The following is a 12,488-nucleotide window of genomic DNA, read 5'->3' as shown; positions in this document are numbered from 1 at the left end:
CTGAAGAAGAGTAAACATGTCCTGCCTCCACCTTGCTTGGTCTGGACAAGTATTTTGGGCAGATCCACCTGACAGCATGCAAGGCTAATTACCTCTCCCCAGACCCTAATAGGAGATTTTCGCATGGTATAGAGCTCCAAATTCTGGTGTTCCCACTGGATCCAGCCACTTCTTCTCCCTCATCTTAGCAAAGCCTAAGGCAAGATTCAAGAGAAAGAGGATGTCAAAGACCTGGAGGCTAAGCCAGCATTACTCTGGCAGGACAACAGTAAAAGGCTTCCAGAGCAGAAAGGAGAGCTAGGGGCAGGGGAAGAGATGAGCACAGAAGGGAGGGGATGACCCTGCTGCACCGGGACACAAAACATGCTCTTAGTGATGCTTGCAGTATTAGGTGCACATTAAGCACATTATTCCACTTGTCTTATACAAGTTCACACATACCATGTACCAGACAGACGAACTCTTACAGGAGAAAAAAAAATAGAGCAATTTGAAAATACTGATCCAGAGGGCAGCAGAGAACAAGTAAATACCTTAAGCAGCCTTTTCCCCCCTTAAACTGCCTGMTGAAGGAGTTTATGAAGATGAATGTGAGCATGTCCACAGTTTGGGGCTGTCCCTTGTCAATACCCCTAYCTTTTCTGCTGCATTCAAGCAAGACAACCTATGTTTCTGGTGCACAGAGGTTTTTTGGAGGGGCTGAAGAGAGGTTTGCACCCCCAATTTCATTTAGAGTTAAGCGCCAGCCTTTATAACTCACCTTTATAATAATATTTGACTTGACGACAACACAAAAAGGGGAGGAGGGGAACTCTGAAGTACTTATGTACACACATCAACACTAATAAAGGTGAAACACTTAATAAAGGTGAAAGCTTGGCACACTATCACTGAGAGAAAGAGGTTCTGGAACAGACTTGGGCAGAACATACAGCAATCTCCCATGAAGGACAGACTGTAGATAGTGAAAATGCTAACCTTTTGATTTGATTTGGAAKTTGGAATTTATTTATTTTTTCAAGAATTGGTTACTGCTCACATTCATAAACACATGTCCAAGTAAATCTTTAATTGTTTATGCATTCTTAAGAGTTTTTGTGCACTCTAGGAATTCTGCACGCAGATGCAAACTTCCCAAAAGGTGCAAAAGTAGTAGAGGATTTGGTGCAACATTATTGCTGTATTGGAACTTAAGGGTTGTAACACCTCCCAGAAAGGCACATCATTATTAAGAACTTCAGGTGGGAAAAATACAAACAAAACCAAAACTACACACACACACACACACACACACACACACACACACACACACACACACACACACACAAATCCTTGCAGATATCTGAGAGTGAGAAGAGAGAGCAGCAACTTTTTCAAACACTGCCTAATTTTAAAAATAAGCATATTGCTGCAGGCATAGAATTTGTGAATTCTGACACTCCACCTGTCACTTCCAAGTTTATAATAGCATATTACACACTTCAAGACATCAAAAGCAAGGATTTTACAAAACTAAACATTCTTTGACCTAATGTCTGTTTTTAAAACATGTATCCCAGAGATTCTGTCATCTTCCAGTTTTACTGTAGTGATTTCCCTGTCCTACCAGTACTGCTAACCCACATGCATCTTTGTCCACAGTTCATCCCTCAAGACCMGTTCTGCAAAGGTTCATCCTCTCTCATTTTTCCTGTAATATCCTTTCACACCCCTCTCCCTCTTTTCCAGTTCTCTACACAAAGACTTTCAACTATTATCTTTATATTAAAACCTCAACTCTGGTGCAGAACTGAGAGTCTACTTTCATTCATGGCAGAACCTGTCTGATCTCCTGGTATTTCCTTGATAGATCATGATGTTAGTTTAAACCTCAGAATGGCAAAAGCTTACATCCACAGTAATTTCATAAATCCTTCCTGACCTCATCTTGGATAACAAAGAATTCCAACCATCACTTGGCAACACTCAAGGGTATGACCCGAAAAATACCTTTAAATTATCCCACTGAACTTAATGAACTCAAACCAGATCGTGACTAAGTCTTGTCACTCCCCTTCAAGGAAGAGGATCTATTTAATACTTTATCTTTTCTTTGTCTGAATARCTGTATGTCACTTCAAATGCACTACCTTGCTCTTAACCCACTGTTATATCCTCTCCTGATGATACCGCTGTAAATRTCATCCTGTCTCATCATTTCAACAGTAATGTCTTGAGATGAATTTCCCTTCCAGAAAAAAAATCTCTTACTTCATGCCTTAATAGTCTCCTCTTTGCCATTCATTTGCAAGGGAAAGTCCCTCAACAACAGCCCAAAACCTCACTAGATAATTAATTTCAAGCCTATCTCTACCAGAGCACTTGTGATGTCACTTAACAGCAACAAGACAGCTATTATACCATAAATATTGCCTAAGAATGTCAAATGATCTTAATTTAAACCTCTATTTTTGCACTCTCTATTTTACCATCTTTTGAAGACATGCTGTCTTTACTGCACACAGAATTCATGACACAAATTCTCCCACAATTAATTTATACATTTAGTTGGATTTTACAATACATTTGTGATCAAAGAAAATGTCTCAGTCTCAATTTCAGAAAGGAAAATCATTGCTCAGGAAGATTAAAGCTGGTATGTTCATGATGTTTGCATCATATCCTTTTCTCCCACAAGAAGCTGTGGGTTTGAGCTAGCAAAATTTAGAAAGGAGGTCGCAAAAAACCCCAAAAGTGCTACACATTAATTGATAGAGACAAACAGAGACACAGGATTGCACAATTTACTCAAGTGCATAGCAGTACTCAGAATCAGAGCTAGCATCTAGATCTTACTGCCCAGGCAGCCTCTATGACAGTCAGCTATTGCATCTGCAGCTACAAACAGAATTGATGTTTTTTAAAACAGAGACTACAAAGAGCGGAGCCATTTAATACAGACATCAATATTTACAGTAGAAAATAGCCTTTTAGTCTTACATAATCAACAGTTTTGAACAGAAAAGCTTAGCTAAAGGCCCTCTCCATCCTGACGTTTAAAGTAGCTCTGAAGCAAAAGGGGAAAGTTTATGAGCATCCTAACTACATATAGTAAAGTATTTGCACACCAAATGACAAACTGGAAAATATTAGGCCAACTTATATTTTACTGCCCAAACTAATGGAGGCTTACAATGACATGCACACATTGAGAAGAGTCCTTGTAACTGAAACTTTAACAACAGTATTTTCACAATTTTTTGGCCTCAACACATTTTAGAAACTGTGCTATAAGAATCTAGCTGGACCAGTATCTATCAGATTTACCTTGCTCTCACAAATTTTCAGGTGCAAGTTTGATTATATATACTGGTTAAATATCATAAATATTTCTGTTCAATTTTTTTTAAAAACTGCTTTCAATGTATTTCTAACTTTTACCTTAAGAGCACAGAAGATGCAAGAATCGCCCATACATTTGTGCGTTGATATCTGCCGGAAACTGCGGCGAAAAATGTCCAGGTGCCAGAGAACCTGAAACACAAAAAGGTGCACAGCCAWTTTTATGACTCTGGAATAAAATACTGCATAAACTTCTGATTAAAACTGCACATGCTGAATAAGCCAAGAAGTGTACCTACGCCAACAATGAACATCACCTTTAAAAAGCAATGCATTTTATCTAACTGCAAGTTGATGTTTCAACTTCCTTTAGTTGTAACCTACAGATGTTAATTTATAGTAGGACCTTCCTCTGAATTTCTTGCCACGTGCTTTTAGATTAGAAAACTGGCTTCTTTATCCATGTGGCAGTGCTAGTTTAAACAGYACATGCTCTGACTGCTCCTCTGTGCTGGCACCATGGCCAGTCACTGGGCACCACGAGGCTGAGCAGAGCTGCCAAGGGCATCCCATCGACTGCTGGGGATGAAACTCTTCCCTTCTTCCAATCCTAAASAGCTTTCTTGTTCTAAGCAGAAAGCCCAAATGCTGGAACAATGGAGTGCCAAGAGTATACACATGAACGAGTTTGTGCAAGTAAAAATGATAAAATACTAAAATCCGTTATGCCCAATATTATCATTACTAAGTGCACTCACAGGCCATGATTACTAACCTCAGCCTGTTAGAGGAGTTACACCTTTCTCTCAGGACAGGTACGGCGGTAATAGCAGGTGTGTGACTRGGTACGGTCACAGCACAGAAAAGCAAGCAGCCTTTTACATGTTCTGCTAGCGATAGTTAGAGATGACATTTGATCTAACAGCACTATATTTTATTTGCAAGTTTTACCGCTAAATCTGYGCACTCATGAGAAACTATTCAAATTTGTATCTGTAAAACAGTAACAACACACACCTCWGAGGTGTCTCACAGTCAGCTCTTAAAATGTGGTCAGCACCAGCTATTTCAGCTTCAACTAACAGTAACTGGACGTTCCTGCAAGCCAGAGTCACCAGCCTTTCAGAAGGCAGAAGCTTGCACTGAAAAAGGCCCTGACCTAAATCACGTCCTACCAGGTTCCGGACAGAGCAGCAAGGTCCAGGCTAACATGTGACTTGCTAAATGCTTCATTAGCACAAACAGAGGAACCAAACTTTTAATTTCTGATTAATTTGTCTACAGCAACTGGCTACAAAAAATTTAGCACCCTGACAAAATTTGTGCTGGTTTCAAGAAGTGTTTCCAACTAGAACAGTCTGTTATTTAAACCACAGTAATATGTAACATTCAGTAAACAYATTTTAAAATATAATCTGCAAGTTTCCCAACCTTCATAATTGCCRTGGCTATGTTTATACTCAAACTATCCCTGTACTTAAGGGCCTGGGAGGCAACAGAAGCCTTGAAAACATCTGATTACACACMAACATTCCTGATGAACTTCTGCAGACTTTACAAAAGGACAAAAGAATTACATTTAGGAATAAGTCCAATTTTTTTTTATGTAGTTGCCTTTGGAGTTTAGCTTGAATGTTTATAGAAATTCATAAGAGTAAGTAACAAGCATGCAAGAGCATCTTAGACTAAATGTTAAAAAATTAAGAGAAACCCCAGAAGTATGTATTTTATGAAATAATTACCACCTTTTTTTTTTTTTAATTTAGCTCTGATTATTAGTACTTTCAGTATACGATCTCTCTTGAGCTTTAAAAGAAAAGGGTTTCTGCAGCAGACTAAAGATCAAGTCRTATGTTTTCATTTTCATGTACGGCATGCAGCTGACATTCGGATCTACTCACTCYTGACCTAGGTTCAGTAACTCAGTATTAACAGGTAGCCAGTGATTATACCTTACCGTTTAATAAAGGTAATTGATACAGAACATCACTGGAAAATTTTCTTAGTCCTTATTTGCTAAGATATTAAGCCTATTGAGGCGCATAGGTATTTACATTGGTATTATTGCAGTGGGGCTATATGGAAGCCTGAAGTTAGTCAAGAACCTGACTGTGCCCATGGAAAACAAAACCAAAAAAACAGAAAAACAAACCCACAGTGACACAGTCTGTGCCACACAGACAAGTCATATGAAGGGACAGAAACTGATGTGAAGGGATTTTAAACCCTGCTGCCAAAATGACTGAATCTCAACCATCAGACATTCAAAACATCTAAATGGTGACAATACCTCTATCACTCCATTGAATTTGGCACCAGAAAAGGTTTTTCTACTAAATCAAAAAATAAACAGTCATTTAAAGCAAACTACAAAACAGCAGCCACAAAAGAAAACTGAACTACATAAAAAGGATCTTGYATAGGTATTATCATACCTTGACTGGTTCAACAAAAAAGTTAAATTTACTTTTAAGGAGTACACATTCTGCAAACTATGCAATATTCTATTACTTTAAAATAAATATTCTACTTATATTTTTATCTTTGGTTGACATTCTACAAGCTTACACAAGACATTCAAGTACACTAAATTATAACTACTGCAACACACAGAGGGCAAAACCAGAAACATTCTTTATTCTGTGCTCTTACCTGTAGCGCACTGTTCAGGAAGCAACTGTTCTGTCCTGGTTCATTGCTGAGACCTTTACTGGGTGCTATTGAGGTGGTATTTCGTGGCGTAAACATGCCCTGCACAGTCCCCCGACCCACAGAAAAGTAGTTTCTTTTCCAAGACATCTTCCAGTTTCAGTTGTAGAAAATGCAGGTTTAARCTGATCAGATCCTTCCTTTCAAAACATTTGAAAATGGACCAACATCCAATCTTCTTTAAATTATAGTTTAAACAGTATTTATCCTTTTGCCAGGACACAAGCAGTTTGCTTCTTTTAAATCCAGCCTGGGATGCTATTCTTCATTTGCTTGTTAYGCATGCAAAAACCTCCTTTACAAGCAGCCACATGGAACATTTGCAAAGGGAAGGAATCCATAGTTGTGCAAGTTCATATTATGCTGCTTCTCCCTTTTCCAAACAGGCAGTAACTTCAGAGAACAAATCGCAAAACAAGGAGGTCCCAGACTCAAGACCAGAAAAACAACAACTTCCTCCCACAGCCCCAAAAACACAGCTTCTGTAATCCTTCTATAATCCTTCTGCAGAAGATAGGAAAAATCCAATTTGTAAGGGAGCAAAGAAACCAAAACACAACCTTGGCAGCTCCCTTTCAGTTACATCTATCTTGGGTGATGAAAGAGACATTATCCTCGCAGGGGAAAAAGAAGTAACTCCAGAACTTGAGAGCGAAGAGCTTTAAAGAAGCAAWAAGTCTCCGACACAGTTCTTCTAATTCTGCATGCGATCTTTAGAAATTTCTTCTCTTGATCCTCCTTTTGCAATTGGAATGCCCAGCCGTGCCAGAAAGCTTCAGAGAGAAAAATAATCAAAAGCTTGCGTCATTTAATTACTCTCTTGGTTTTGTAGTGTTCTGCCAAGACCAGTGTTGCCTCACCTCCCACAATACACTCAATCTCCCGAGACAAAGAAAAAAAATACAAACGCTCCTCCACCCAAAAAACCAAAATAATACAGAAAAGAGCAGGGGATTCTGAGAAATGCATCTAARAGCAAGGAGGCTTACAATATGTTGGAAGGGTTAAGAAGAAAACCAGATTAAAAAAAAAAAATAAAACATAACATTCAAGTGAACTCCTTGGCAGTATTCAAACATATCCTTTGCAGTCTTGTAGTGCTGTTTTGTTTTTTTTTTAACCTATCTTATTCATTCAAACAGTTCCACAAGGATTTGTGGTTCTATGAATACATGCTAGATGTTCTCCACAGTAGAACTTGGATTTTGCACATGGAAGGCATAAGGCTCTTGCCTGACTCAGCAACCCCCAGCTCTTTCCAGAAAAAAGTCTCCACATTTCCTGCATCAGAAACTGTGTGTACCTCTAAAATGCTACTTGATCTAGGCACATGGGATAAATGATGTCTTATAAAAGGCATACAAGCTTCTGAAGAAGCCAAAACAATTATTCAACAGAAAGTGCTCTTCCCACCACAAGTTCACTTTCCCCCTCATCTCACAGGAAATTGAAATTAAAAAAATGAAGAAATTCCTAGAAACAGGAACTACCAGATTCCTATCAAAACTTTTTTTAAGTTCTCTCAAGTGTAGACCACAAAAACCAGAATAACATTTTCCAGGCACATTCCCAATGACATCTAAAATTACACCATTTTTTTATGCACATGATAACAATTAAAATTACTGATTATGGCTGATAATCCAAATGCCCTTAAGTATTAATTGCAGCATCAAGTCACTACAAAATAGACATATGTAGGATTTGTGCATTGGTAAGAATTAACTCAGAGTATAGTACCTTACAAAGATACCCTGGGTATCTGTGAAGGCACATTCTTCACCTTTTGCACAATCAAAAWTTTTTCTATCTTCTGTCAAAACACAAAGAACTTCCTAAATATCTGTAAATGTGTTACAGCAGCCTAATATATTCAGTTCCAGTAATAATTCATTTGTACTTCTGTTAAACTCACTCTACAAATATTAATGAAGTATCAGCATTGCTGTAAGGCAGGCAAATATCCACATACAGATGAGCAGTCTTCTTAGTTGCCAGTGCGCCATGCAAAATTTCAGATGTGCTTGCAAGCCTGGAGACACAGACCATTACCGTGCCCGTCACACAACATTCCTGAGTGCTGAACTTATACAAGATTCATTTCAAAGCAATTTCAGCCTCAGCCTCCTTTCTTTGCTCAATCCCTTAATGAACCATGAGCCAACCATACTGTGTGAGCTATTTAGGGATCAATTTAGGGACCTCTGTAAAGCAACACCGATTGCAATAGGTGCACTGCCTAAGCCTGTGTCACAGACGGAGCAGAGTGCTGCCTGTAATGAGCCAAGACAGGCAGGCTCTGTGCTGCTTCACAAAAACCACTGAGCCAAACTGTCTTCACAGTCTTCTTTCCACAGCACCTACCAAAAAAAGAAAAATACAATCCAAAACATGCCCAAGACGTACAGCTGAAAGCTGCACCTATTCCACAGATTTCAAGTTCAAAACATGATTTTGCTCACAAAATGGGCTGCAAAACTGACTTTTGAGTATTTTTTTTGTGCAAAGCTACCTCAAATACGACAAAGTAAGTAATTTTTTTTTTTTAATTTTATTGTCTTGGAACAAAATTCAAGACTAGAGGCTTTGCAATTCACCTGTCATTGCAGAAGACTTTCAAGCTGGCCTCACCCTGATGGTAACCRTGCAAGCTGAGTACCTGCACTGCTTCTGCATAGGCTTAGCAGAACTGACTTCTTACCACAAGTTCAGCATGGCKGCTCACAGGAGCACGTTCGGTTTGCTCAGTGGTTACACGGCCTTTGCAGAGCTAAGAACAAGCAGAATACACCAAAGCTGATAACCACCCAATTAGGACAAAACCAGACCCCCAGATCACAGCTTCGCACTCTGCCAACCTCTAAAACACTTAACAACAACAATTAATATTAAATAAATATAATAGAGAGGTTGTAATAAGGAATAAATAAAATATTAAAATAGATAAAGACTATGCAATGAAAAGCCAGCCCAACATTCTAGATCTTCCTGCTGCTGGCTTCAGGAAGGCCAGCCACAGAGACAGGCTCAGCAGATGAGAGAGGCATGGGGCATCACTCCAGCAATACMGCCCCAGAGCAAAGCTGGCCATGGTTCAGCACATACTTCTGCCCTGAAGAAACCAGAGCCTGTCCTTTGACAGCAGAGCACAACACTCTACAAGATGTACCACAGAAGATTTCAAGACCCTGTTTATCCCCATATTCCCTTGCATGGAAACATAACATCTCACGTTGCATCCTTTGCTCTCTGGCAAGGCCCCACTATCATTGTTCATTTTGGGGTGGTGGCGGAATGTAACCTCTCTTGCTGCAGTCCCATGCAGCCAAACATTTTAGGCTATTGTTTGCACCCCCAATCCAGGCACATGGCCGAATTAGAACAACCCTGTTCAGGAACAAAAATACTTCCACATATAGCACTAGGTATGGTTGAAATCACCAATTAAATATTTATCACACTATTAAATAAAAACAGAGGTCTTGAATTTACTGTTCATTACTTATATTTCTGAAAAAACCTTCCAAACACAGAACAAAGTAAATGCTTCAACGTGTGAATGTGTCTGATTTTAGACAAGAGACTCCTTGCCCCCAAGATCCTCCCACCTACTCTGATGGTAGAGAGTAGATTAATGGTGTTGAGGTCAAATAATCCCTTCACATGCTGCTACACCTCTAAAACCTAAAGAGGTGAAAAAGAGCTTTGAAATCATTTACTCAAATATCTTTGTCATAACAAAAAGACTGTCTTATCCAAGACAATGATTTTGTTGAAAGTTTTCACCAGATGGCTCCTGCACTTGTGACTCCTTCAGTGAAGAGGCACAAGAATAATGCCCCTGATTGATCCCATGGCTGTTCTCACCTAGAGGGAAGATTTTCAGAACKTGAGGCTTGAGAACATACTTTCTCCATTTTCCTGCAATGATTAAAGTATTTGCTAATTTCTGCATAGATTAAATTACGCTTAATTGCAGAGTTATCAATATTACAGTCTTCATTTAGTTTGGACATCCAAAAGATAGTCACTTTTCAAGTCAGTTTAAATTCAGTCTTGAAGGTAATGAAACAAAACAGAGGGGTGGAAAAACTTCCCAATACCAAATAACCATGAGGCTGGATAAAAAAAGTGAACAGGGCAGTGACCTGACAGAAGCAAAAGGAGATGTTTTCCATCTCTTGAGATGTCTCTTCTTTTTGAAATTCTTAGCTAGCCAGAAGTATGGAACAGATTTATTTGCACACCTAGACAATAAAGTGCAACTACAAGAAGGTAGATTTAATTCATGTCTATTGGCAAGAGTTTTTTCACAGTACAAATGGGACAACAGAGGGGAAAAATTTCTGCTTAATGCATGTATTTTCTCAGCCTTGATTTTTTTGCTGGGAGGAAAGGGCAGGAAGGCATCTGTAATGCTGTCAAGCTTGTACCCATATGGCAGTTTTCATCTTAAAGGAAAAACTTGATTACCTGGCTCTGTGCTGCTTGTGCCTACTGGGTGGAACCAGGAACTGGGGACTGACAGCACCTCACAGTGCCACTGTGCCCACAACAGGCTCATACTGATGTTCCTTGTTTTCCATGAGCTATTGCACAAGGCTCAGTGTTGTAAAGTTAAAACAAAGCTTTGAGTACCAGAGACCTCAGGCTAATTTCCCAGAGYCCTTCTGGAAAATACACTCAGAGTTTGTCAAGGTTATGATAAACAACCTTTCAGACACCAGGGAAATCCTTCCACTTCCCAGATGCAAATTATCAGACTGTTTGGCTAAAAGTTGCTGATAAAGAACATAAAAATGATCTTGGAGTGAAGACTAAAAACATGTTTCCCCAAATCCATGGATGTACTTCTTCAGAGGGTACAGGTACAACAAGCCTGAACAAACAAAACAGGTTTCTCCAGAAGACACAGCGAAGGCCATTTCTGRGAGATCAGCTCAAGATAATGCAAACAAAAACTGAAAGGACTAGACAGAACAGCAAGCAAACTAGCATAACAAACATCTAGTTTTGGTCATTACCACTATATTTGTACAGCCTACCAACCAACATAACAAACTGTAGTCAAAACACGATGGGTCAACCACCTTCTAGGCATGCAGTTCCCTAAAGTGGCAATGCTGGCATTTCTATAGATAGCTTAATGCTTCTACAGTGACTGGAAGGAAAAAAAAATACTGAATGATTTGATGAAGAAAGAATATGTTCTTTTATCAACTTTTGAAACCAACAACCAATAAACCATGAAAACCAACACATTCTACATTTCTGTTAACTGCTCAGACCAACAAGAGACACGGAGAGACCGCATTCTGCAGAAACACCACAAAGTGAAACTCTGCAAGCTGCTGGGGTCAGTATAGCTTCATACTGCATGAAAATACTCTTTATAGCAAACCATTCTCCAACTTTCTCATCCAAAGTGCTTATAAGTTCTATAAAACTCTGGTGGACTGCCTCTTAAAACAGTGTAATGAAGTCTTGCAAACACTTACCTAATCTGGATCATTTGATTTTGAGCCTGACAGTCAGCCAAATCTATTTCAAGAGCATCTTTCACACTAAAAAACAAAAATTTAAAAAAACCCCAACCAAAACCCAGCAGAAAGCCATTGGCTTTGAAATGCAGAAGACTTCTCCAGGGTTACAAAGTCTTAGCAGCTATTTCTGCAGCCCTTTCTGAAATAAGGACATCAGCTGATAAACACCTGTGTTATGCGTAAACTTAGAACCACACAGACTTTTGTTCAGAATAATGGAAAAGTATGTCATTTATCCTATACAGCTATAAAGACAGTAAGATAGCTGTATCCAGACWTTAATATAGCAGTTAAGAGGACTCAAAATCCATCTGGCTCTCAAATAACGAGAAAAGCCATTAAAACCCATCTGGTAAAGAGCTCCAGTACAACATGACAACTATTCAAAAGCAAATTATAATGAAAAGATAAATTAAAAGTCAAAAATGCACAGCTTTCAATATCTAAAGCCAGCATTACAGCCTTTTCTGATCAACAACTAAACCTGCAAGATGATCTAGAAGTTTTTAGAGTAAAGCATATCTTCTTAAAGACTGCAATTAATAAAGGCACGATGTTGGGTAGAGTAATAAAGGGCTTCTGTTCAAACACACATAATGAGAGAGTGGAGGTTAGAGCTAAAGATGCAAATGTCACATTATTTATTCTCTGTGTAGGGCTTATTGCCAAAACACATTTTCCTCCCCAGATAAAACTTCTACTGATACGAAAACCATTATATTAATAAACACTGATCTCATCCACCACAGTACTTTCAGCACATGTATTTGCTGTGGAGGTTACAGGGAATGGAGGCAGACGAGCCCACTGGTCCTACTCGCAAAATCCTTTGGAAGCAGCTGCCATCTTACTATTACACAGCCCTGTTATCTCAGCAACTCTTCTCTGACACTTGAAGAGGCAAGAAACACAGAT

The 12,488-nt window shown here is 39.1% G+C and overlaps 1 protein-coding gene across 6 annotated transcripts in view; it reads right to left on the bottom strand.

Moving 5' to 3' along the window:
• The window catches only part of USP54 (ubiquitin specific peptidase 54), a 93,433-nt gene that overhangs the window by 41,094 nt on the left and 39,851 nt on the right, over nucleotides 1–12,488 (bottom strand). For 5 of the 6 annotated variants that reach the window (XM_057377099.1, XM_057377100.1, XM_057377098.1 and 2 more), the window contains exons 2-3: nucleotides 5,974–6,803; nucleotides 3,421–3,513 (exon numbers count right to left, since the gene is read on the bottom strand). In XM_057377099.1, the coding sequence (XP_057233082.1) occupies nucleotides 3,421–3,513; nucleotides 5,974–6,120 (240 nt within the window). In that variant the 5' untranslated portion in view covers nucleotides 6,121–6,803. Of the gene's footprint in view, nucleotides 1–3,420; nucleotides 3,514–5,973; nucleotides 6,804–11,528; nucleotides 11,551–12,488 lie in introns of those variants that run through there. The other variant, XM_057377102.1, reaches the window with a different exon arrangement.

The sequence above is a fragment of the Malurus melanocephalus genome, unplaced genomic scaffold (assembly GCF_030028575.1).
Source record: "Malurus melanocephalus ecotype Western Australia unplaced genomic scaffold, MMel_1.1 scaffold_299, whole genome shotgun sequence".
NCBI lineage: Eukaryota > Metazoa > Chordata > Aves > Passeriformes > Maluridae > Malurus > Malurus melanocephalus.
Note: the sequence above shows the minus strand (reverse complement) of the source record. Positions and strands in the feature narration are given on the sequence as shown.